Here is a 27,305-nt window from a genome sequence, read left to right as displayed (position 1 = left end):
CGCCATCCAGGAGGTTGTCGGTTCTCATAAACTATGACAAGAAACAGGAAATAACAATAAAGGGCTGCGAACGCTGTTATAGCACAATAATCTGAGGCGCTTGGAAAGAAAGGCGACTAAACCTCTTTAAGAGTCTTGATAACATCTCACCCTCAGCTGAGAAGCTTCTTTAGCTCTAAGAGCAACTGGTGGTGACTCCCAGATTTAAGCTCTGTTGGAAGTGTCCTTAAGAGGGTCGTTGACCCACTATTGATCATCTGCCCAATCACATGAGCCAAGGTGTGAAAATGGGTGTGGCTCATCATCGCCCAAGGTTTCAGGTGAACCCATTGTGAGACCTTGCCCACCGATCATGTGACTTACTGAAGTCAAATGACCCGAGATGTGAGTGTGCATTAAGGCGTTCACGCACTCACACCTACAGGCTGTGGGTCAATTGTGTTCAGTGTTTTTATTGTAATAATTATTCAGATTTTTATTCATCTCGGTCCTTGTAAATACCCGTGTAATTCATTATTATCAGGATGCCTTAAAAACTCATAAAAGCCGCTGGTTGATCCAAAATACTGACAGGGATTTGAAAGAGAGAGCATTTCTCCCCCGAATTGGCTTCTTTCATCGGCTCCCTGTGAAATCCACAATTAAATTTAAAATCCTTCTTATAAGGTGTAAGGAACAACCAGGCCCCATTTTACCTTAAAGGCCTCACAGTGCTGTTTTCCCTTTACTTGTTGTTCCTAGAGTATTTAAAAGTAGAATGGGAGGCAGAGCCTTCAGTTTTCAGGCCCCTCTTCTGTGGAACCAGCTTCCAGTTTGGATTCAGGAGACAGACACTATCTCTACTTTCAAGATTAGGCTTCAAACTTTCCTTTTTGCTAAAGCATATAGTTAGGGCTGGACCAGGTGACCCTGAATCCTCCCTTAGTTATGCTGCAATATGTTTATACTGAGTGTTTCTTCTTCACTCACTAAATATCACTCTGCATGTAATCATTAGTCATTATTAACCTCTGGCTCTCTTCCACAGTGTGTCTTTGTCCTGTCGTCCTCTCCTCACATTAAAGGTCCTGGAGGTAACTGTTCTCAGCACTTTGTGAATAAAATCTAACTGAATGGTAACAGCCACTAAATGTTTGCTTTACTCACTTGCTTCAAGTTCCATGTCGTCATTCACGTCACTGTGGAGGAAAGATAAGGATTATGTTTATAATAGAGAGAAATCAACACTTTCATTATGTAAAGAACATGATGCATCACTATGCCTCTACAGTAAACATAAATTAATGATGACATTAGCCTTTACTAGAAATGAAAAATAAAGTGGAACAAAGTGAAAGTCAGACGTGTAGAAAAAGCACTCGTGGACTTTACTTTGTGGACGTTCTGAACTTCTGAATGTAGAACTTGTAGGTGAGAAAAAGAAAAGCCAGAACAATGACGATGAAGAGGAAGACACGAAACCCAATAACAGCTTTGTTGTTGTCTGTGAAATAATATTAAAAATTACATTTACGTGAAAGACAACATTTGTAGAAACATGTGTGCTTAAAATGAGACGAAGCATTTATGTCAGTAAACTGTATCATTAATGAAAACAGGACGTACACAAAGTGCTGATTTCACTTATTTGAGGGTCACTCTCATAGTGTCCGTTGTGAGCCGTCACCTTTAAAGACAGAATGTCAGTTCACTGTGAATTACAACATTCAGGAGTCTAAAATAATATTTATAAGCATAATATCTTCTTTATTAAACCAAAAATGTTGGATTTAACAAACCTTCACTTTGTAGCTCGTAGAGTAGCTCAGATCTTTGAATTCGACTTCATATTTTGTACCTTCTAGCTCCTTCTTTGTCACTTCCTTATCATCAGCTGTATTTAGACGTATTATATATTTTCCCTCAGGTCCGTTGAATGTAGAGGGTCTGTGCCAGCTCACTTTGATCGTATTATGTTCGTGAACGTGTAATTTCAGCTCAGTGACTGCAGCAGGTGCTGTAAGAGAAATTTAAAGGAAGCCATATTTAAAGTAAAAAACTGACAGACCTGCGACCCTTTGCTGCGTTTCCTTCCTGTTTATCTTCACTGCTCAAATATCCAGTGAGAAATAAATTCTAACATTATGTAATAAAAAGTTTGATTACTTACTTCCAACCTTAGTTTGCAGTTTAACTTCACCCCCAGTGGAAACTTGAATCTCGTTGTATTTGGCTCGGACTCGACAGGTATAACCAGTAAATGGATTTAATCCAGTAATAACACACGTTCTTCCATCAGGACTTGTGGCTGTAACATAATTTCCATGAACCATGTGAAGTGTTATAGATTTAAATCAACATCATCATGTTAAGAAACTGTAAATGACAAATGTCAGGTTAAAGTTTCACAAACACATCAGCTGGTAGTTCTGTCAGCTGATCCATAAACTGGCACAAACCTGTTTCACTTACAGTCTGTTCCTGCTGACATGAAGCACTGATGCTACAAGCTTCTCATAGAAACTACGTACATGTCAGAAAAGCAACAGACTGACAAACTGTTTGTTGCTTTTTATAAAGACAATTACATTTCAAACATCAGATGTTACCTTCAAACAGCTCAAAGCTTCTCATCATTTCTTCTGTGTGAAAAAGTGAACTCGACTCTGATGTTTCAGCGTTTATTCTGTTTTATATTTGCTATTTATTTTAATAACTGTATTTATTCACACCCAGTCAGAGGTTTGGTTTTTCACCTGCAGTCAAAGCATCATGAACATAAACACATAAGAGGAGAAGCCGTCTCACTCACCTTTACCTGTCTGACCATCACAACTGCAGTCATAAGAAAGCTCATGAAGGCGGGGAAGGACCTGTTGACAGTTCTTACTGGTTGTTTTCCAGCTGAGCTCAATGGAAGTACTGGTTAAATCCTTCTTTATGTTGGTTATTGTAAGATCTGTTGGAACAAAGTAAACATCAGTAACAGTGAACAGCGTTTCCTTTGCTTCAAACTGTGTGAGAATAAAAGCTTTTATTTTGATGAGCTAAAGGAAATATAAACTCACCACAATCAACCCTGACGTGGACAGATGGAGTCGTCTTATTTATGCTGATGCTGTTCTGTAAGATCAGACCAGCACAGCTGTAGTCTGTGAACGGCTCCAGCTCAGACAGTTTCACATCAGCTTTGTTATTTTCTGAGGAGACACAAAGATGACGTCATTGTTGCTCCTCAGTGTGTGAACATTCATCCTTTGGGTTTAGATTCAAACGTGAACACATTCAAAGAAATAAATCTGAACAGATTCACAGAGAGCACAGAGCTCGTGTCTCTAACTCGTAAAGTTTCCACTTACCTGAACAGGTGTAACTAACTGAGAGGTTTTTACACTTTGGTAAATCAGGTAACGTTGTGGTAATTTCTGCAGGAAGTCCAGTGGGTTTAATCTGCTGTATTTCACTGGGATTTAAGAAATCTGTGGAAAAAATGAATGAAGACAAACATGATTAAATGAGGTGTAAATGTTTGAATCTCAGAGCAGACGTGGACTCGTTCATACGTACCAACACTGATGCTTTTGGTGAAGTTAAAGGAAGAGCCTCTGCACTCTCCTGGAGTAAAGGTTACAGTCAAATCTGAGCAAATGTCCTCGTTAGCAGGTCTGACACAGAAAGTCTTCTCATCATTTCTACATCGTACAACTGAACGGTTATTTGGTGTTGATATTGAAGAGCTGATGTCCCAGTCACTTCCATAACAAACATATCCAGGGATGCAGCTGGTTTCAGTAACGTCTCTTTCACCTGAATTAAACAAGTGATGCACAAATGTGTCAGTTTATAAAAGATTCATTTGTTAAGTTAAAAGAAGATGGATGTAAAACACAAATATATGAATTAATTGAACTCACTCATTGGATCTGTTCTAAATGTTTTTTCCGTAGAGCGACAGAATATTTCTTTTCCAGCATCATTTAATGAAAGTGTTTCAGTAAATGAAACATTAAGACTGTAATCAGTGCACGGCTTCAGGTGTCCAGTTTTCCCCACTGGGATTTGATTCAACTGATCAGCTTGGATTATCTTTCCAGTCTGTGGTCGGCCTTCTTCAGAAACAGTCAGTGTGTAGTTACCACGAGGGTTTATTTCAATCTGCAGGTAGGTGGAGCTGACCCAATTATAGATGCAGCACACCTGAGAAGGCCCAGTGTATATAAAGACACCTTGACTGAACCAGCTGACGCTCTTGCGCTCTCTGTCTGGCACCCGTCTTGTTCTTTGGAAGTTTCAGTTATGGCTGTTATGGTTTTTAAATTGTGTTTAAGTTGCTTTACCTTATTTTCATTAAATATGTCTTACAGCCTTTAAAAACCTGTGTGTGGTCTCCCACTTGCTTGTCACTTCCTATGAGCCGGGTTGTGACACTGTACACTATATGTGAATTCAACAATCTTATCACAGTCCTGTACGATAAAAACAGAAACGTCCAACCTTTGGTCGTAGCTGCCACTGTGGTGGAGGGCGGAGTGACTGGAGGTAGGGATGGGTACCGGTATCTGACATAAACGGTAGTAACCAGACCGAAAAGCAGCGCACATTTCGGTGCTTTTTTTTTTCCTGAGATGTCACACACTTTGGATTCTAGCCAGTCATTTTACCTTTGCAAGCGTAGTAGGCGGGCCCAGGTACGTACGTTCTTTTAGAGCAGAGCTACAGATTGAAAATGCCCAAGGCGAAGCGGTCAAAGTCTGGCTGTACTTCACAGCAAAAGATGCAAACTCAGCAGCAACAAGTGCTTTAAGGTGATACTGTGATACTGTCAAAGGAGGCAACACCTCGAATCCGATGAAACACCTGGCAACGCATAGCGTTTTTTTTAAAAGCCGAGAAATGCGGCGTATTTGATAGCTTGCTGCGAGACCTCACACCGAGCACATCTACTGCAGGTGTGGTGCCTGTTATCAGACCCGGAGTTAGCAACATCCCCCAAAAACCCGAAGAGGAGAGTCCTGGCCCCTAGCCCTGCCAGTGTAGCAGAAATGATGAGGATGATGATGCAGCAGCAGCCGTTCTTCTCTGCGTGAGTAGCTTAATGTTGTTCGTGTGTAATTTACGTTGAGTAGGCTAACCACGTTATTACATTAATGCATGTAAGGTGAACTAGCAAACATCATCATAGCTACATGCGGCTGTCTTCTTGTTTGATGGCAGATACTCCCTTCACCCTGGCCAAAAAGGCTAAAATGACCAAAGAAAAAATGGAAAACAGCTAAACATGAGAGGTTTTTGGACAAAGTTTGTGTTTTTTCCATTGTTTAAGCACTGCTTCCAGCCAAGAGTGATACCATATATGCCCCACAGCTGCAGAAAAGGCTAACATTGTTATCTTTTTACAAAAAAACAGCTGAACATGAGAGGTTTTTGGACCAGTTTGTGTTCTCTATTCTTTAAGCACCGGTTTGAGCACCGTTTCAAAAGTACCGGTTTGGTACTGGTATCAGATAAAACCTAAACCTAAACGATACAGCATCACTAGTGTTTGAAAGCAGACGACATATTATCTTTAAACTGACACTCACACTTTGGAGGCTCAGGAGTCGTCTCGGTGGCTGAAACGATGCATTCAAATGAGATCAGAAAAGAACAAAATTATTAGTTTGTGATTATGCAGCATGAATGTACAACAGCTCAGAGCACCTTACAGGTACTTGTAACTCAGCAGCGCCGTGTTCTTTGCTTATATTCACATCAATGTCATCACAGTCCTGTATAATAAAGAAACGGCCAACCTTCAGTGGTAGCTGTCACTGTGGTGCCTGTAGGTGAGGCCTGAGAGTCAGATGAGTTGCTGGGTGGAGTGGGTGTGAGTGAGGTCTCATTTGAGGTGCTTGCAGGAGGAGCTCTGGTTGCTGTGTGAGAGCAGGCTGGAGGTCAACTTCAGGCAGAAATACCTAACAGCTAGCAGACTGGTTGTACCTGACACGATGCTAAACTACAAATGTAGCATTTTATCACACAGCTGTGCCAATAATCCATGAAACTATAAACTCTGAATACATTACCAGACATGGCAGTTGAATTCACTGATGGACTAACTACTGTAGCATTTGGGGCCATGGATGAAGGTGAGGAGTCAGACAACGTGGCTACTGTAGCATTTGTGGTCGTGCGTGGAAGTGAGGCTGTTGAAGTGGCTACTATGGGATATGTGGTCATGCGTGGAGGTGAGACGTCAGACGACGTGGCTACTGTAGGACTGGTGGAAATGCGTGGAGGTGAGGAGGAGGCTGTTGAAGTGGCTACTGTAGCATTTGTAGCCGTGCGTGGAGGTGAGGAGGCTGAAACAATTTTCATTCCAAGAAAAAGAAATCAGCCTGACGTAAAGATGTTTGCTGTAACTGTAGCAAATGTAAAATGTTCTCACTGTAACATTTTCACTCTAACAGTCGTGTTTCATGTTGTTAGAAAGATGCTGTGCTACTTGTCACTGCTATCCCATTTTCTATGCTAGCAAATTAAATATAGTCCTATTAATACTAATTATTGTTTACAAAACACAAACAAAATGATCTAAGGATAAGAGTAAGATGGATCAATGATAAGTTTTTATAGACAATAAAAGACTAACTGTTGTGTTGGATAATCAGTGACTTCATGTTACATGTTACTTTCATGCAAATTGGATCTAAATCCTAACAACAGAGAGCTGCTGCTCTGATTTGTCCAGACTCACTGAACTTGAACTCAAATGCATCTAAATTAAATTACAAGGAATCTAAAGTCAAATTTAACGTACAGGGACTTCGGGCAAAAGAAAGTATGGAACAGATACATTATGTGCAAAGCTATGAATTATTACACATAAATATAGTTCATTATAATATGAGCAAACAGAGCCTGCCCAAGAGCCTCAAATCACGCAGCCCGGTACCAAACGACCCGGACCACAGAGCGACTGGAGACCGCTGGTATACAGCATGTTAATTTGCTTTCATTCAGCTTCACAGAGGATAAAAAATGATTTGGAAAATACTTGATCACATATATGTGATTACCCATTCATGGAAAATTATCTGTGCAAAACAGCTGCTATATGAAAACAAGGATTTCACCTTTTTCACAGTAAACCTATGATTAAATGAAGACAAAGAACAATACATTTTACACATTTTGCAAAAACATAACTGTTTTTTGTTTTTGGTGTTTGCGTTTAAATTCTGTCTGACACAGATGACCCAGATCGAAGCTTCTGTTCATCAGTTTAAGTAAGAAGACACATGTCTGTCATTTCATAGTAAGTGTTTGAGGACTGTGTACATTTACACATGAGGCTGAGGGAGATGCATGCTACATCAGGAAGCACAGCAGGGGGACAACTGGAATTAAACAAGTCTGAAAACAACATAATAAGAAGTAAATGTTATAAACTGAATAACATCATAAATATATTGGAACTCACGTTTGTTGTCATCTGGAATTACAAGAGACAAGAATGTCAGAATTAGTGTTTTGGTCATGAAAACATTCACTGTGTATGCAGGAAAACACAAACAAACAAAAACACAAACAATGAGTGATTACTAAATATTTGTCATGATGACTACGAGAAGTGAACGACTATAGAGATTCAATAACATGATAAAGTATAATGGTACTCACTTGTGGTGTTTTGAGCTGTAATTAAAAGAGAAAAAAAGTGTAAATCAGTTTGATTGTGATTAAATAATTTATTGTATTTGCAGGAAAAAGAAAACAAAACACATAAACAACCAGTGATTACTAAATATTTTTACACATCCCTCTGTTGAACACAGCAGGGTGAACTTTGTTACCCAGCATCGTGTGGATGAGGTATCGCTGCTGTGTAACCTGGTTGCTATGACACTGTGACAAAGAGCCACAGTTGCTATATCAGAAAGCAAACCGCAGCTTAAAAACATCTATGTGAGGATAAACTTTGACAGTTTATTGTATAAGATGAGATTAGTACGGAGCCCCGCAGGGGACATGGGAGAAAAAAAAAAAATTAAGACGGACTTTTGCGAGATCTCGCAAAAGTTTTAGCCACATTCTTCGGAGGCCGCCAGCTCGAAGCCGAGCGGGAGGTCGAGGCACGATGTGCCGGGAAAGCGGTGTTCCTCCCGGCTGTAGTAGGTCTCGACCGCCCGTTAGCTTCGAGCTAGTGGGTGTCAGATCTCCAAAAACGTCGGAGCACTTTTGCAAATATGTGATGTCTTGTAAACCGAGCAGGTATCTGACATTTACACAACTACATTCACGCCTCAAAATATCTTAAAAGTGTATTTTGTGACCCAGAAAGAGTAATATTAAAACTAACAGCTGCCACCATTGTTGGAGTTTTGCGAGATCTCGCAAAAGTCCGTCTTAATTTTTTTTTTCTCCCTAATTTTTTTTTTTCTCCCCAATTTTTTTTTCTCCCATGTCCCCTGCGGGGCTCCGTAGATTAGTGAATAAGATGAACCACTCTAATTATAATTAGACTTGGTCAAAGGAGCTTGCAAAGAAAAGCGTCTGCGTCTCCTTTGACTACGATGACCTGGATGACTGAGAACCTTCACAGATATAATTAGACTTATACAGCATGTTAATCTTTTTTCATTCAGCTTCATAGAGGGTAAAAATGATTTGGAAAATGCTTGATCACATATAAAATGTGATTACACTTTCCTGATGGAAAATTATCTGTGCAAAACAGCTGCTATATGAAAATAAGGATTTCATGTTATGATGAAATGAACACAAGCAACAAGAAATTTTATACATTTTGCAAAAACAATAATTCTTTCTTTTCAAACATGTGGATCGAGAGAGTTTTGGTTCTCCTTGTTGCCACAGAGCTGTTACTTGGGATGGCGGCTCAGGAGCTACACACCACACGCACTGTTTACTCCAGAGGTCAGCTGATTGCCTGATGTCCGCCAGCTTGTCGGCCAGTCTCACGGACCTACCAGCTGAAATCTGGAGAAGCACAGCGTGGATGTAGAGGGAGACGACGAGACAGGGGAGGTTTAAAGAAAGAAGGAGGTACAAACTGTGTCTCCCATCTAATATAAAAGAAAACATTCGGTTGCTAGCAAGAAAGATGGAGGAGCTAACAGCGCTAGCATGGTGTCAGAGGGAATATCGAGAGTGTAGCTTGATGTGTTTCATCGAATCATGAATGCATCCGGCATTATAAAAGGGCAAGATCAGAGTGGCTAAGGACAACTACAGCACGAGAGGTGTGGAGCTGCATGAAGACAGCCATGCCATCCAACACCACAGAGGTGGGGGCGGTGAGGACAGAGTCAATGAGTTGAATTGTTTTGTTTTTAACAAATCTGACACTGCAGGGCGTGCTCACCACCCTACTGACAGTGGTCAACGGTAACTTTATTGTGTCTAACGAGAAATAGATTTGCAGTATGTCCATACAGAAATGTAAAAAAACACAAACAAACAAACACATCACATACACACAAAAAAGAATATAAGCCCCGAGAAAACAACCTACATTTTATCATTAAAAAGGTGCCGTGTGCAATGGCAGCAACACTTGTGGTTTAGTGTTATTAACCATGATAATAGCAGCAGGTGCCAAAGACAGTCTATGTCTCTTTGTCTTCACTGCAGGCACTTATAACAACGACCTGATGGAAGCAGTTGAAAATCATTAAAGAGACGATGATCTGCACACAACAGGACAGAGGTTGCCTTCCTCAGCACCTGCCTGTTATAAAAGTCCACAAGCTGGACCCGAGACCTCCCTGAAATCTGACCAGCCACCAGGTTGTTAAGTCTGGTCTTATTATTCAAGGACATATTACCGTACCAGGCAATGATACAGAAGGTTAAAACAGATTCAATGAAACTTTTATAAAAAGGAGTCATCATTTCAGATGAAACATTAAAACCTCTCAACCTCCTTAAACAGTTTTTGCTGAACCTTTTTCACTGTAGCAGCAAGATGTGACTCAAAGGACAGAGTCTAATCAAGAACAACCCCCAAATACTTATAACTGTCCACCAGTTCAATGGCTGCACATTTACCACTGTTAGTGCAGGATGGGGGGATGACTTCCTGAAGTCAATAACCATGTCCTTGGTTTTCAAGGTGTTGATCATTAAGAAGGACTGATCACACCATGAAACAAACTCATCCCCAACAGGCCCATAGGAATCCTCTTCACCATGAAGGAAGCTTACAATGACTGTGTCATCTGCGTATTTAATGAAATGCCTGTTGGCCTGTTGGCCTGTGTGCTGCGACAGTCATTAGTGTACAAAATATACCGTAGAGGAGAGAGACAACAACCTTGTGGTGAGCCAGTAGAAGAGTTCAGCTGTTTGGAAAAACAGCCGTTTCCTCTCACACACTGAGATCTGTCAGGTAAAAAGTCTAAAATCCAACCAACGAGATTAAAATCAAGTTTAAACTGGTTAAGAAGCTTATCAACTAAAAGATGTGGCTGGATAGAATTAAAAGCTGAAGAAAAATCAATAAATAAGAGCCGAGCATGAGCTTTGGCGCCATCAAGATGACGATAAAGGAAATTCAACAGAGTGACCACTGCATCATCCACACCTCTACAAGGCCTGTTTGCAAATCGTAGAGGGTCGATAAGCTTCTCTGCTTGCTGCAGGATCTCCTTCCTGATACGTTTTTCAAAGGACTTCATCACTAAGGATGTTAGAGCGACAGTAGGTTTTGTGGTCTTAGCAAATAGAGAAATAATTGATTTTTTTCTCCATACCTCTGGAACCTACGGAGCCCCTCTGATGACATGCTCCAAAAAATAAATAAATTGTGGCCACAAAATATTATTTCAAGGGCACGAAATAGGTATAACGTGCGCACGAAATGCTAATTAGTGGGCACAAATTGGGTATAACGTGGCAACGAATTAGGCATTTGTGGCAACGAAATACATAACGTGCGCACATCATATTGATACATTTCCTGGACAGCTGCGTAGAGACACAAGCATAAGAGTAGGCTAAACCTATACACCATGGCCAGAGACAGATTGAGTTTTATTTTTGTCATGGTCTGCATGGCAGACCGTGGGTGTGTGGGGAAGGAGGACCCAAAATGCGAAACTTTGTGCGAATAATGCAGTGCATTTATTTACAGTGAATTAAACAATACACAATAATAAATCCCCGTGAGGTGCTCTCTTTTAAGAAATCAAATGTGTTTCTAAAATTTTAATTATCATTGAATCTCAAATAAAATCTATTCAGCTCATTGGCTGAGAGTCTGAACTAAAACCAGGGAGACTCCTCTTATTACAGTCACTGTAACAGTGATCAGTCGTGTACCTGTAGTCATGAGCCGTGGTTGGATGCATCACTGATGGTGATGAGACAGAGCACCGGGCTGTGGTCGACTCCTTTGTCAGTGTGACAAAGATCAAAGAATTGCAGACTTTAGGAGGAGCAGGAAACCAGTGACCCCTGTTTGAATCCAGGGGGTCTATGTGGACATGGTGGAGGACCAAAAATACCACAGAGTACACTCTGATAATGAACTGGACTGGGTTAAAAACACCACTGCACTCTATGAGGATGAGGGTCGCAGATGCCAACAGACTCAATAAACTGACCTGCAAGGTCAATAACATTGTGGGGATGGAGCTGAACTCCCTTAAGGTGGTGTTGGAGAGGCAGATGTCCAAGACAATTGACAAGGACGATGCTGGACAACAGCTCCTACTCACTCCATCATGTGCTGGCCACCACAGGAGCAGGTCCAGCGAGAGACTGAGATTAGTAGGCCTGGGTTTAAAAAATTGAAATCGACTTCCCCGATTCAACAAACAGCCAATGATTAAACCTGACGGCACGTACGCAAACAGGTGCATTTCATCCGACGACATGAAATACCATCATGTGTTGGATCCGCTGTCCACCCGCCATGTGATGACCCTCCTCCAGGATCCCTCCACCCAAGGGAAATGCCCCGCTCTCAGGGCGCTGCTGCTGCGGCGCTACTCCCTCTCTGACGCAGAGAAACTCCTCTCTCTCTCGGGCCTGGTTGATGGTGTTGCTCTTGGGCTCACGGAGAGCACGCGGTCCTTGCTAGGACCGGATGACGGCGGATTCTTCTTCTCTTACATCTTCCCTCCTCGCTGCTGGCCGCGAAGGATTACCACTCACCGAAGAAGCGGATCGCATTCTGCTGGCTACCAGGAGCTTCGGCATCCAGGCGATAGTTCCCGACTCACCGACGGCATCTCCCGTGCCCCCACCTATTCTCCCCCGAGCCTCCGACTCATCGATGGTGGCTGGGATCGTGGCACGGTGGAAAAGAGCTGTGTTTTTACCATCAGCGTGACAGCACCCTGCCACCTTTGCAGTTTTAAGACCCAGGGAAACGGGCCCGTCAGTGCTCTGTAAGGACCGCGACTGCTGGCGATAAGGAAAGGCTGCTCTTCATAGAGGACTCACGCTTGGGGACATGTTTTGCGGTCGACTTGGGCTCCCAGAAGAACCTCGGGAACTCTCATGTCTCCTTTGCATACCTCCACAATGGTGTATTATCCATCCATCCATTCGCTTCTGCTTATCCTTTTCAGGGTCGCGGGGGGCGCTGGAGCCTATCCCAGCTGTCATAGGGCGAAAGGCAGGGTACACCCTGGACAGGTCGCCAGTCTGTCGCAGGGCCAACACACAGGGACAGACAACCATTCACACTCACATTCACACCTAGTGACAATTTTGGAGATTTCCTGGATACCACCAGAGAGAGCCCAAGTAACACTAGTGGTACGCGTACCGCAGTTTGAGAACCACTGGTCTAGAAAATGTCACGCCCTCGTCATGAAGCCTCTGTTTTAAACACTGAATTTAAGTCTTTTTATGACCTTTAAAAAGTGTTTTTGAGTCGTTGGTGCTTTTTAAATGGAATAAATAATTAAATAATTAAACGCATACACACTAACATCAGTGAAAGATTAAACATACATTTTGACTTGGTTCCAGTACATAAATATTAGTCTTTGCAAATTTAACCCTGTTTCTTTTATTTTGTAGACATCAACTGTGTTAGTAACAAACTGAGATATCAGCTAGAAACAAAGTGATTGCACAGGCAGGAATACCGCGAGAGTTATTTTTAATCCTCAGTGAATCAGCTTAAATCTGTCATGGCGAGATATTGAAGTGCAACTTTAAAAAGAAAAGGAAAAGGTGTTACTGTCCACTGTCAGATGTGAAGATTAAAACATGCTGCTGTTTGCACATATTTAACAATTAGTTGTGCACAGGACCTGAAGGAGAGTCCAGCCTTAAAAGTAACTGTAACGTTAGTAAGTGACTGAGCAGCCGTGACTTTTCTGTTTCTCATATAAGTTGCTTCAGTTCCTCATCTTCAGTTGAAGCTCTGAACATCCCTCAGTTTAGTTCAGTCAGAGCAGGAGAGCTAATGTCTGAACTACAGCAATGACTTTAATCTACATTCAAGCTCAGGGTGATTTCTTTAGTCTGGGTAAATTCATTAATGTGCACAGAATAAGTAGCGAACATGGCTTTCCCTGAGAGCCAACTGCTTGTCTTAGCTAAGAACGTTAATTTCTGGTTACCTTACAAAATATTTACCTTACCTAAGAAGTATGGTCTATGGAAGTCATGAGGTCAAGATGCAATACGCCCCCTACAGTGGTCAAGAGGGAGCTAAGATCCTGTTCGACATACAGACAAACATAATAGTGGTGGTCAAGCAGAGGAAACGTCTGCAGTGATACTGAATGACAGCAAAGTCAGGAAGAGGGAACATGAGAAGCTGAAGAAATACCACTATGTAAGAGAGGAGCTGGAGCAGCAACAATGGTCCCAGTGGTTATCAGAGGGCTCGGTGCAGTGACCCTCAATCTGGGCGAGTGTCTCCAGCAGATCCCAGGAACAACACCCAAGCAGGCAGCAAAGATGCTGCACAGGACCCTCAAGCTCCGAGGCCTCCGATAGACGACCCGAACTGGAAGGATGTGTCAAGACAAATGACCAAACATCTTCTGTCTCCAGAGGGGCATCGGGCAGGGATGCCCACTCTCCTCCCCACTGTTTGCAATTTTTATAGAACCACTAGAAGCAGCAATTAGACAGGATGTAGTGATTAAGGGCGCAGGGGCGGATTGTGCCAGACCACATTTTGAACAACACCATGGAAATTTCAGATTTCATACAGGTGGTTGGTTGTTGCGCTCTGGAAATGGAATGAAAGTGAGTGTTATCAGCCCTCTGTGGTCCACGGACACGCTGCACCTCCAAATCACATGACTGATTTAAGCTGACACAGCAACAAGCTGCAGCCACGCTGAGTCTTTCAGTCTGTTGAAAGTTCGGACTTCAAAGTTTTAAAATTTTAATTACAGGCCAGTAAATCGAGAGTTATGATAAAAAAAATATATAAGCCATGCTTTTTTCTAAATGCTGTCATCATGTTTTTTGTTGGTTTTTTTAAGCATTTTCTAAGGACAGCGTGAAAACAGTAATGAAAGGGGGGGGGAAGCCACCTCTTTCCTATGCGTGGCAAAATGCACCACATCGACCAATTTTAAAAAAAGTCACCACGTGGGATTTGGTTGTTTAGGAAGGCGGGAAAGTTTTGGGAGTGACGGTAATGGCGGCGAGATAGAACGAGCGAGCGAGTTTTTAGAAGTGGGAGATTTGTGACGTTTAGCGTGGAGTGTACAGTCTGTCGTGTAGTCGTGGATTTTTGTTTTGTGTGTCAGTGAGGGCACTAATGAACAGTGTTGGTCAAGTTACTTGGAAAAAGTAATCAGTAACTAATTACTGATTACTTATTTTCAAAAGTAATTAGTTACTTAGTTCCTTTTAAAAGCATGATTTACAACCTGAATAGGTGATGAAGTGATAGATCTGTCAGCCCAATTCTACTTTCTGCCTCATCCATTATGTTGGAGCTTAAACAGTTCAGGCCATATTTAAGTATTTGTTATGATCTTTGAGTTTCTAGTTATGATCTTGATCATTTTATGTTATAATGTAATATGCTGCGCTCCATAAAGTAATCCTGCTTTGTTAGTCTTTTGTGTTGTTGTAAAGTGTTGATAGATGTCGTAAAGGGGGTGTGTATTTTGCCCACATGTGGGGGGGAGGAAAGGTTAGGCAGGACGTGGAGCAACAGTTTTCTGACCGTCGCCGTTTAATGTTGTTTTCGTTGGAACATAAAGGGAATGTAGACGGCGCGCCCATCAGAAGCATTTGTTTGTATTTTTCAGTTTGTATGGAGAATAAATGTTTTGCCCTTTTTACCTTCGCCTCATTTTTGCTACTGAAAGGCAAATAAGCGATTCAAGAAAAGCACGAGTCAGAAACTTTACGTCCTGCACAAGCGGCAAAAACGGACCAAAGGTTGCCGCTACACATTATATAAAATGTAATCAAATGAAAAAAAGTCTCTTTTTAAAACTTGTTTTATCAGTTTTAATCTTTTAACTTTATGCATCAAGCAAACATTTAATTATCTGCAACATTCTCTGACTGGAAGAAATTAGTTTAACATTGAAACCTATTTTCTGCACATTCCAGCTCATAAAATAAAATATTTTTTGTGTTTACACTCAGTCTTTCAAATAGATGCAAGTAAAACACAGCAGAAAATAAATAAAGTCAAAGACTCAGCGGTCCTGTTGCTCTATTTTCACCTGTAAAGCAGGAGTGGGGCAGGCGGAGGGTTACCCTGGTGCAGGTGTGCCACGGTCAGTGGAAGAATCCGCGAGTTTCTCTGTGAGTTTCCCATTACGTCGTAGCTACTCGGTGCTTGTTGGAAGTTTAGGGGTTTTTTTCGCTGTAAAAAGAAGTTTTCTTCCCACGCACAGCGGACACTAATGTTTTTGTCACTTTTTATGGAATCAAACTCAAAGTAAGGTCAGTACTTCCAGGCTTTAAACGCTGCACGCTCATACTCTCTCCTGCACTCGATATATTATCCATTGTTGATCTGCACACAGCTGTTGTCACCAACGTCGCGGTTTTAGTAACGCAGCATGCTTACGGGAAAGTAACGGTAATCTAAGTACCTTTTTTGCAATAGTAATCCCTTACTTTACTCGTTACTTGAAAAAAGTAATCGGATTACAGTAACACGTTACTTGTGATGCGTTACTGCCCATCTGCTAATGAATGTCACAAAGGCACATTGCATTGTAAACACTGTCACCAGGTAGAAACCCAGCGGAGTGATACACCTGCTGTCAGGCCTGCAGGTTTATCCCTGCCTCTTCTCCTCTGTCTTCTGGTGGACAAACTTTTCTTTTCTTACTGACACACATCATTTGTGCGGCATCTTATTGGACACCTGATTGTTCTCTCATTTTAGTTTTAGTAATATTTTTAAATGGTTGCACAAAATAAAGGACAGCAGGTGTATTGGCTGCATTTTTAGATAAATAGTTGTATATATTTACAAAATGCGTGCATAAGTTTTCAAAATGTACAACTATATTTGCAGGTATAAAAAAAAATTACTCAACATGTCTGTGTTTTTTTTTTTTACAGTAAGAAAACTACTACTAGGATTTTAAGTTTTTTGTGTGATTTCAGATCAGTAATATTAATACAGTATGTCAATGAAAAATCAACTGAACTCAGACACGTGAGGTTGAGCTGAAAGGAATGATGCCAAACAAGGCAGGAAAAAATAAAATGAAACAACTTGAGGGTGAAATACAAACTTAAAATCAAAAGGAGTCAAAGATGACCGGTTATATTTTGGACCTCAGAGGGTTAATCTAACAAATCGTGAAAAATTAGGTTTCAGTTTTTGTTCATGACGGTGCAGATTTCTGACATTTTGTGTAATTTAAACATTTAACAATTTGATTATTTTCTAACAAAAAGTGTGAAACTTAAGTTAGATCTGTGTTTGTAAATGAAGCGCCCCATGTTGTGTAGTTTTCTGGATTTTATACTTATTGGGCTGCATATTTATTTATTATACAGGCTGTACAGTACATAACATCAAAACTGTTTTATGTAAGTAAAGTGTTTAACTATGTGGGCTACAGAAAATAATTAAGTTACAGACTATATTTATATGAAAAACGTGTGTACTTACTGCATTTGAAACATTTTAACCATATGTAACCACCTGCATATGTTTGGAAAAATACGCTTTGATTTTGCCCCCCCATTTGATTCCTTTGCCACCCTAAGAAAATTTCCCGAGATCCGTCCCTGTAAGGGCGTAAAATGGAACAATGTGGAACATGAAATCATCTTCATGGGGCGATCGTGGCTCAAGGGTTGGCAGTTCGTCTTGTAATCGGAAGGTTACCGGTTCAAACCCGGCTTGGACAGTCTCGGTCGTTGTGTCCTTGGGCAAGACACTTCACCCGTTGCCTACTGGTGGTGGTCAGAGGGCCCGGTGGCGCCAGTGTCCGGCAGCTTCGCCTCTGTCAGTGCGCCCCAGGGTGGCTGTGAATGTGTGGATGACTGAATGTAGTGTAAAGCGCTTTGGGGTCCATAGGGACCAAGTAAAGTGCTTTACAAATACAGGCTATTTCCCATTTATGCGGATAACATGTTACTTTTTCTCCAGCATTCACAAACCACCCTCACTGAAGAAGCTTTCTCAAGTTTCAGATTATTTGATAAACTGTTAAAATCCACAGTTTTCTGATGAATTGCTGCTTCTATAATTCTTCCTCTACCCCAGTGCTGGAAATATAAAATATTTAGGTATTCATGTTTTCTCCGAGGCTTGCAGATGATTACAGTTATATATATAACGGTGTGTGTGTGTGTTTTAGCCATATTATACTGTAAAATATTTTTTTAGATAAACTATGCAAATGGGAAGGATGGCGAATGTTGACGAATGAAGAATAAGGCAACTACTCAACATTAACTGTTAAAACATTATGAAAAGCATCTCTTTTCTTCCTCTACAACATTCTGCATCAGGTCTGAATTTGAAATAATGAAAATTTACTTACAGCTGGTCAAAGCAATGATCCCAGCCCAGAACAGCAGGGTCCTGGGGCTGCAGAGGTCTGTCATGTTCAGCAGTTGATGTACAAATGTGTGGAAACCACTGAAAATTATTCACACACCACAAAGATGCTTTATTTCCTCTTAGTATGGAGGGTGAAAAAACAAAACCACTATTTTGCCATATTAGGCTTTGAAACAAATGCCAGTAAGTAGTAGCAGTTAACAAAGGGTTTGTGTCTATGTGAAGGTTCTCAGTCATCCAGGTCATCGTAGTCAAAGGAGCTTGCAAAGAAAAGCGTCTGGACTTCTTTAAGTTGCTTGAAGACGTTTCACCTCTCATCCGAGAAGCTTCTTCAGTTCTAAGGTCAAATGGTGGAGAGTCCCAGATTTAAACCCAGTGGGAGTTTCCCCCCACAGAGGGGCAAAAGGACCCCCTGATGATCCTCTAATCACATGAGCCAAGGTGGGAAACTGGGCGTGGGTCCCAATCAGCCAGAGTTTCAGGTGAGCTCATTGTGAAACCTGGCCCCACCTTATCATGTGATTTCCTGAGGTCAGATGGCCCAGGATGTGAGTGGCGTTAAGGCGTCTGGGGAGGATCTCAAAACTAGATTGTAGATGGCAGGTTTTGTGTCCTTTCATGATATTTTGCACCGAACTTTAGCTTTACAAAAACTCCCAAAGCACGGCCTGGTCACCATTTACAAATTACACGTTCTCTTTTTTCCTCACAGGTAAAATATTGTGTCACTTGTTCCAGAGGCCACTTTCTTCTTTTCTGCCACTATGTTAATGTTTGCTGTGCTTGAGCTTATTAGCTTAGCAGAGTGTTTATGGTCTCTTTCCTCCTTGCATCCCATTTCTACCTCCCTCCCACCCCTCATAGGTTATATAGGTTCCCTCTATTCCACCCATCAAACTGGGATGTACAGGACTGGCCAGGGAGCAGTGGGGATGGGCACTGGCCTTCTCCGTGTAATAAACTCCAGAGATTTCTCCCATGGAGCCCTGAACACAGTAAAAACACACAAAAGTAAATATATGGAATTAATATAAATAAATAAATAAATTTTTATTTCTATAGCACCTTTCAAGACAGAATCACAAAGTGCTGTACATAAGATTACAAGTCATAAAAAGATTTAAAAAGAAAATAAAACAGGCAAAACTTTAACCAAAAGCAGTTTTAAAAAGATGAGTTTTGAGTTGTTTTTTAAAAACAGCTACTGAGTCCACAGTTCTTAATGTTTGGGGGAGAGAGTTCCACAGTCTCGGGGCCACAGTGGCAAAAACTCTATCACCCTTAGTCCTCCTCTTAGTATTTTTTATAGCAAGTAAGCCCTGATCAGATGACCTCAAAGACCTGCTGGGGACATCAGGCTGTAGCAGATCAAAGATGTAGGCTGGTACCAGACCGTGCACAGCTCTGTAGGTCAAGACCAGGATCTTAAAATTGACTCTAAATTTAACAGGAAGCCAGTGTAACTGAGATAACAACGGTGTGACATGTGAGTACTTGGAGGATTTTGTCAAAAGCCTCGCTGCAGCACTTTGCACAACCTGCAAGTTATTTGGTTATTTCTTTTTCACCTGTAATTCCAGCCTCAAGGAGACTTTTGCTTCAAAATATATGGGTTGATAGAACGTGGCTCTGCAGTTCAGGTGTAGTGACTGGAAAAGTATTCAGTTTGTATCCTAGCTGTTTGCCATACATCCCAAATCCATGCATCCTTAAGTCCATCTTGTGGTGAAAAGTTCTTACTACACTTCAACTAGTGACTCATTTAGAAACATATGAGTGGGCCTAAAAGACCAAAAGGCCTTAGAGAAACCAACGAGTCATCAAAGAGTCCTGCAAGAAAACACAATGATAACACCTGCAGGAAATGTATTTAATCTACCATTAGATTATTAGAACATTAATTAGTAAAACACAAACACAAACCTTTACATTCATCTGACGACTTGTTTTTCAGAATTTCTATAATGAAATATTACTGCAGAGATGACAGAGGAAGTACTGCTGTCAAACCTGCTCTAAAAGGCTTCGGTTCCTGTGAGCGTGCAGATCATGACCTTGTTTATTATAAGATTCAGAAAAACAGGAAGGATTACACACATTAACTAAAACATATAACACATCACGTTTTCATAGTATTTTATATTCAGGTTTGTATGCATCATGTTTATTATAGAAAGTAGTTATAAAAATATAATAATCTTACATTGTTTGCAAGTGAGCCCTGTTTGCAGAAATATGTTGCTGTTTGGTGGGCACTGATTTGGGCTGAACGCAGCCCAAATAGTTTTTTTAAAGTCTGGATTATCAATATTTTTTGTGCATGTTTGGCGACTTTTAAGAAGAGAAAAATCACAAGATGGTCTCACAGGCAGCAACAGCAGCACAGTCATGTTCCTCATTTTAAAAATACGTTTGAACTTCAGTAACTTTACACAGGTTTCATTCATATTTAGAACGACTTTTGCACGTCTGTAAACATGCATCCATCAAGCCAGCACAGAGGAGGCCCAGGCAGCCTGGAGTTAGCTGAGCCAAAATAATAAGCCAAGTGACCCACTAAACTCAACGGGGGGTCCTGAAAGGCATGCATTGCATCTCTATCGCCCATCCAGCTGCTCTACAGGAGGGTTATAAAAAACCACTGAGCAAAACTCAGAAGCTTAACTTAAACTCAAAAATTCTAAACATGGTCAAAAGAAACCAGAGGGACAATTTATAGGTGGTAAGGGGTGTGTAAGATGTAGAAAATGCACACAAACTCGCTCGCGCACACACACACACAGACACACACACACACACACACACACACACACACACACACACACACACACACACACACACACACACACACGGCTATCGATTTTTAAAGACTTACTTCCTCTATGGTTACTTATTGGTGTCAAATAGGAAGTAGAAATCACGCTCTGCATGTTTGTGTGGAGGAGGGGACCTAATGAGGAAATACAGAACTGCTAATGTAGCCTGATATGTACATGAGGGACAGACACACACTAGAGCGCACTGGAGCTGGGCAACACATGGAGATGATGAAATGCCACAAGGGGAGACGTGAAGATCATGAAGCAAAGCTAAAAGCAAACAACAAACAAACAAATTAAGCAGAAGTGCAAAAACTAAACATGAATACTACAAACACACGAATAAACTAAACAGAGAGAATTTGATGGAGGAGGAAGAAACAATGATCAATAAAACGAAACCAACTGTGAACTAAGAATGAGACCTAAGACACTAAATACTCAAAGCAAATGTAAACATGAGAGAAATCAAGAATATGTAAAATATTTTTTAAGTAGATATTTAAGTAGATAGATATCCTTATTTTTAATCCCCACTCGCCCCTGCAGGCGGTCTTCAATCTCCAAGCTCGGGCCCTCTACCAGAGGCCTGGGAGCTTGAGGGTCCTGCGCAGTATCTTAGCTGTTCCCAGGACTGCGCTCTTCTGGACAGAGATCTCCGATGTTATTCCCGGGATCTGCTGGAGCCACTCGCCTAGCTTGGGAGTCACCGCACCTAGTGCTCCGATTACCACGGGGACCACTGTTACCTTCACCCTCCACATCCTCTCGAGCTCTTCTCTGAGCCCTTGGTATTTCTCCAGCTTCTCGTGTTCCTTCTTCCTGATGTTGCTGTCATTCGGAACCGCTACATCGATCACTACGGCCGTCTTCTTCTGTTTGTCTACCACCACTATGTCCAGTTGGTTAGCCACCACCATTTTGTCCGTCTGTATCTGGAAGTCCCACAGGATCTTAGCTCGGTCATTCTCCACCACCCTTGGGGGCATCTCCCATTTTGACCTCGGGACTTCCAGGTTATACTCGGCACAGATGTTCCTGTACACTATGCCGGCCACTTGGTTATGGCGTTCCATGTATGCCTTGCCTGCTAGCATCTTGCACCAGCCTCGCCTTGTGCTTGCCTTAGACCTCCATGCTAGATTCCTTAAACATGAATCTCACGTCTGTCTCATTGCTGTGTTTTGTGTCCACGCTGTCACGTTTCCCACACCATTTATGTTTCGGTGCAAAAATGAAGAAAGCTTGTGTGAAGCTAACAGCCATCTCCACACTTGGTTCAGCACCTGAGCCCAGTTTTGGTACAGGCCTTTGGCCTCTTGGGACTCTACAGTTAGCTTCTTTAGCCAGTAGGTCTGAATCATGTCAGGGCCTGCAGTGATCAGCTCACAGGCTTTATGTTTTCCTACGTCTACAATATTTAATTGTATGCCATTCTTCCAAATAGTGGCCACATGCACATGTGCTCAGCCCCGATAAAATAACTACTCTAGCCAAAATATTAGCTGTCCTCCAATAATCAAATCTGTCAGCTCAACTTAGACAGCCCTGAAGAGTCTGTTTGAAAAAGGAAAGTTTTGCTGCTTAATAATAAAGACTAATATCTTATCATAAGACCTTTAAGCACTTTACTTAAAAACAGGTGGTTGCTTAAATCTTTTTTTTTTTTTTTTTTTTTTTTTTTCTAAATGACATCAGAAACAGCAGTATGCGACATTACGTGATGGCAGAGCTTCAGTTCATCCTTTGTCATTTTTTTTTTATTTTTATTTTTTATAATAAATAGGACACAGCTAAATAGGTTGCTTAAATCTGTTTCTGAACAAAAGATCAAAGTTGAGTTGCTCTCTGTAAAGTCATCTGTCACATTATAACTGTTCAGACCTATAACTCATGCAGCATTTTATAATACTGCACTTCCCCTCTCATTACTGTGGTAGTGAACTGCTTTTATTAACAACAAAGCAAAATTAAAGCCAACACGCACGTGCACACAACTTGAGCTTACAGACATTTCTGTATCTCGCCTCATAACAGTAACGACTGGGACAGTAAAATGATTGGTGGTCTCAGATTTAGGGCACGCAGTCTGCTTCTCAGGAGTGTTTTTGACAAAGCTAAGATGTGTTTAGGTCCTACACGCAAGGGACAAGAGCTCCACATGACTGTGTGCTGTTAAAAGGAAAAAGGGAGGGGTTGATGTACCTGGCCATGCTGTGTTTCCATGTTCCCACGGTCCTTTCTGTGCAGCAGCCAGCTCTTCCACCCCCTGTGCTTGGTTCCCTGCCTCCTGTGTACACCGACTGTACCGCCTCTGAAGTTATGGAAACAAAGCTTCTGCCTAAAACTGCAGTTTAAAGGTTGCTAAGAAGGCAGTTAGGATGGATGAGAGAGCACACAGGGAGTCTGAGGCTCTGTCAGCACATCCTAGTTAAGGGTTGAATGTCAACTTTGAGAAATAGTTAGAAAATGAGACTTAAGACAAGGCATTGTCTGGTAAAAAAATGTATCACAAGATGCACCTGAAAGACAGGCAAGGAGCCAGACACACGTTTTCATGGTTCAAAAGAAAGAAAGAAAAAGGGGATAAAATAAAAACTTGGATCACCGTGAAATGCCGTCTGTTCTGGATATAATCAATAGCTAAAGAAGAATCCAGTTCAGGGTTGTCTCTCATATTTCAATCCCTGCTCTTCTGTGATCAATAAAAGTGAGCTGAAATCAAAGTGAGCCCTCTTTACTATTGTCTATTCAACGTTAGCAGACAAAGACTGAGGAGCCTTTGATCGGCCTGTCTGCAGGGCCCACAGCTAAACACAGACCCCATCCTCCCACTCCCACCCACCACCTCCAGGTGAGCAGTGTGTGTGTGTGTGTGCAAGCTTTCCAAAATGCTTTCTCTTTTGTTTTTTGTGCGCATACATGAGCACACGAACAAAAATAAAATAGTACCTTTTATAGGATTGGCAGAGAGGAGCTCCACAGCGAGGTCATGCTGTCAGCTGGCAGGTCATCACACGGGTTTCTGGCCACTGCATTAAACGTGTTTAACTGTTGGGGTTTGCTTTGCTGTGCGTCTCCATAATTTCTCCTGTTTTGTCCTCTCTCTGTTGCTCGTGTGTCTTCTTCGTTTTAATTCAGTGTTTCCTCTTTGGTTGTTTCCCATCATCATGATTGCTCTCTCTGATCCCGTCTCTTCCTCCTCAGCTTGTCTTAATTGTTTCCCGTATTTTTCCATGTTAAGGCCCTTTAAGTAATGTCTTATGTATTTCATGAATTTCTTCTGTATCAAACATATTTTTGCTGTCCTAACACGTCGTCTTCCCTGTTTTTGGTTCTTCCTCTTTGTCACTTTCTTTTTTGTCCTAATGTTAGTTTTTCATCGTTTCCTCTCTGACCTTCTTCTATATTTTCTTTTCTGTCTTGTTTGTATTTTTTCTTTCTTATCCTGTCCTGTCGTTTCATTACCTACATTCAGGTTTTTGCTGTCCTGTGTTCTTCTTTTGCATTTTCTTTTTGTCATTGTGTTCCTGTTGTGTTTTGATGCCCCCTACTGATTTTATTTTTTATTAGTTATTTAGTTATTAGTGTTTTGTTTAATGATTTTGGATATTATTTTAATATTATTCCATATTTATACGTATATAGTTTTGGAGCACCGTGTGTGGTCTGATTGTTGTTTTATGTCTGATGTTTTGAATCAGCAAAGCGTCCTGACGTTTGTTGGGTTGTTGTTCCTAATCACTTTGTTCAGTGTTTCATTTTGAATCGTAATGTTTCCACTTGCTGCTTTAGTGACTTTGTTACTCTTAAGTTTAACATGATTTATTCAGGTTCTGCCCAAACTTCAAAATAGATCATATGAACGGACGCACGGGGCGGCTGTTTCTTCTTTCATACCTTTTTTGTATTCCTAGTTACATTTATCTTACTTAGTTAGGTTGATAACTAAGTAACAATAATCTCATCATAAGGTTGTTGTACATATTAAATCAGATAAAATTAGTTTTAATCATTGCATCTGTTTGCAGCATTATAGCAAATACACACATTCATCATAAACTGAGCAAGGCAACAGCTAATGTAACTTAATGTCCTTACCTATCACACCATGAGCTGAACACGAACTTCTCGTATTCAAGTATCGTGTGACTGATGACTCAGCTGATACGACGTTATCACTCATCCTTTCAGATCTTCAGAGCTAGCTCCAGTCAGTTACCTGAGCATTAATGCAACAACAGCAGGTTGCATTAATGTCTAAGTCTGGTCCAAAGTGCTGGATTTACAGGTTTCTGCAAAAACCAAAAGAAAACCCAAAAGGACATTTTGAGTTTTTGAGTTTTGCTACAGGAGGCAAACAAATTTGTTAAAAACCAATTACTTTATTCAAGTTACCCTTATTATAATATGAGATTTCATTCAGTGACTAACGACCTTTTCACTGCATCTCAATGAACTTACTGAACCTGAACATTAGAGCTTGATAATAAGGTGTGAACTGTTATCATTGTCTAACCTGGAACCAAATGCAGAATCAGAGGCAGGGATGAAGCCATTGGTCATTGGCACGTTCAGTGGTCCAGGAATCTTTCTGTAACCTTCCCAAGACCTGTGCCTCAACACAATCCAGTCTCAGAGGTCTACAAACAATTCCTTGGACATGGTTTGGTTTGTGCTCTGACATGCTCTGTCAGCTGTGGATATAGACGGGTGTCAGACAGGTGTGTGCGTTTCCAAATCATGCCCAATCAACTGAACTTACCACAGGTAGACTCCAATCAAGTTGTAGAAACATCTGACAGATGATCAGTGGAAACAGGCTGGGCGTAAGCTATGAACACTTATTGTCATTATCCTAATGAGTGTCTGGTGTTTTTCCTTCTACTTTACCTTCTTCTCTTTGTGCCTCCATTTTTCTTGCTAAGACTCGGCTTCAACTCACCTGCAGTGCAATCAACCGGATGCTGCTCGCTCCTGTTAGAACTCACAGAGTCAGCCTGCAAACTCATTCCTTGGAAGCGTAACTACTCACCAGTCCCACCTGCTCGCTGTCACCTCTGGATCACTGGAACGATAAAGTCAGAACCTCACAAGCCCTGCTCTTTAGCCAGACGTTCGCTCGGCTACCCTCCTCGAAAACCTCTTGTCTTCAACCTGCGAGTAATCCCTTAACTATTAAACTCATTCTCACCTTCGGTCAACCTCGGCTCCTCTCTGGATTTATCCACCCTCTCCGTCTGTTTCAGTGTCTCCACGTCAGAGGACCTCCCAGCGTTCCCCATGTCTCCCATCTCATATCACTGTGTTCAGTAAAGCTTTGTTAAAATCTTCCTGTCGTTAAGTCTGCTTTGGGTCCAATCCCATGTACTGGCCTCCTGGCCACTTTGCACATGGTATATTTATTACTAAATTTGTTATTATGGGATATTGTATGCAGCATTTTAGAGCAAGGCTGTGTGATGAAATGCTGTGAAGACTTCCTGGATGCACAGTAACCAGATATAAGTGGAACCTTTTTTGGTGAAGCAGCTCCGATCCAGAGGGAAAAGGTTTTTGAAGGTCAGTGGATTTATAATTGGCAGAGGGTGACACAGTAATGAAAAAAACGCAGCATGTATTTTATTTAGTGTGAGTGTAGCTGTTTGAGTTTCAGGGCTAATGAATTTTCTCAGTCAGCAGCAGCGACTGTTCCTGCCTTACTGTGCAGCAGTGATGTGATTGTTTACATGTCTGATGTTCAGTTAGACTTGTTTTTAATGTCGACGTATCCAATACTCGTACCTCTCTCACTGTTTTTCTATTATTTAATGTTCCTATATTTTTAACGCTCACACTGGGTGACGGTGGTGACAGCCCTGCCTGTGGCTGTTTGCCTGTTCCAGTCCATCTTTGCATTTAACTCCTAATTAATACTCTTGTTTCTGATGTGTCACCAGAGGAAGAAGCGCTCCCGCTTCTCACCAGCATTCCTGCTCATTTGCCGCTTGTTTTCTAACTTGCTAATCTGCCACATTTCCATGTGAGCGTGTGTTCCTCTTCCATGCTTGTTTAATGGGCTGTCACCGAGAGAGAGCCAAATTAAAACGGTATTTTCTTTCACATCCACCTTTTGGAAAAGGTTAAAATGAGTGATGTCTTGTCAAAAAAATTCATTAACGAAAATAATTAAAAAGTCGCATCTTCAAAGCCAGGGGTCACTTTTTAATGTTTTAAAATCGAATAAATGCGGAAATATTTTTCAGATGCGTCAGAATTAATAGACGTCTGAACTTTGTAACATTGCAATGTCGTGTTGGGGTGTAAATCGGTGCAGAATAAGAATCATATGCATTTATGCAAGTGAACAAACATGAGCCTGGGAGGCTGTTTTGTGAATTTGTCTAAAGGCCAATATTAGCATATAGCGACAGGCAGGCAGAGTCCTGACTTCAAGTCGAAATCCCCGGTCCACATCAACTCTCTGGTGCCAATCACCCCACACCTGTGAAACATGAAGCGCACCCTTTAAACCCGGGTGAAAG

At 41.4% G+C, this 27,305-nt stretch overlaps 1 protein-coding gene and 1 long non-coding RNA gene across 2 annotated transcripts; both read right to left on the bottom strand.

The window, feature by feature from the left end:
• Positions 1-1,120: 1,120 nt before the first annotated feature.
• Positions 1,121-4,127, bottom strand: LOC147310652 (receptor-type tyrosine-protein phosphatase C-like). The gene is made up of 10 exons (XM_086269502.1): positions 3,894-4,127; positions 3,547-3,786; positions 3,339-3,458; positions 3,048-3,179; positions 2,792-2,938; positions 2,150-2,287; positions 1,779-1,996; positions 1,606-1,666; positions 1,372-1,483; positions 1,121-1,178 (listed from the first exon to the last, which is right to left on the bottom strand). The coding sequence occupies exons 1-10, from the start codon at positions 3,895-3,897 to the stop codon at positions 1,139-1,141; spliced, it is 1,212 nt and encodes a 403-aa protein (XP_086125628.1). The 5' UTR covers positions 3,898-4,127; the 3' UTR covers positions 1,121-1,138.
• Positions 4,128-18,943: 14,816 nt separating this feature from the next.
• On the bottom strand, positions 18,944-25,506 carry LOC147310651 (uncharacterized). The gene is made up of 4 exons (XR_015125869.1): positions 25,301-25,506; positions 24,883-25,076; positions 22,987-23,095; positions 18,944-21,051 (listed from the first exon to the last, which is right to left on the bottom strand). It is a non-coding gene; the product is annotated as an uncharacterized LOC147310651 (long non-coding RNA).
• Between the last annotated feature and the right edge of the window lie 1,799 nt (positions 25,507-27,305).

This window comes from Aulonocara sp. 'chitande type north' Nkhata Bay, linkage group LG17 (genome assembly GCF_057382095.1).
Source record: "Aulonocara sp. 'chitande type north' Nkhata Bay isolate Kocher_YH1m ecotype deep benthic linkage group LG17, A_spYH_male_GT1.1, whole genome shotgun sequence".
NCBI classification, from domain to species: Eukaryota; Metazoa; Chordata; class Actinopteri; order Cichliformes; family Cichlidae; genus Aulonocara; species Aulonocara sp. 'chitande type north' Nkhata Bay.
This window is presented reverse-complemented; position numbering and strand designations above follow the sequence as displayed.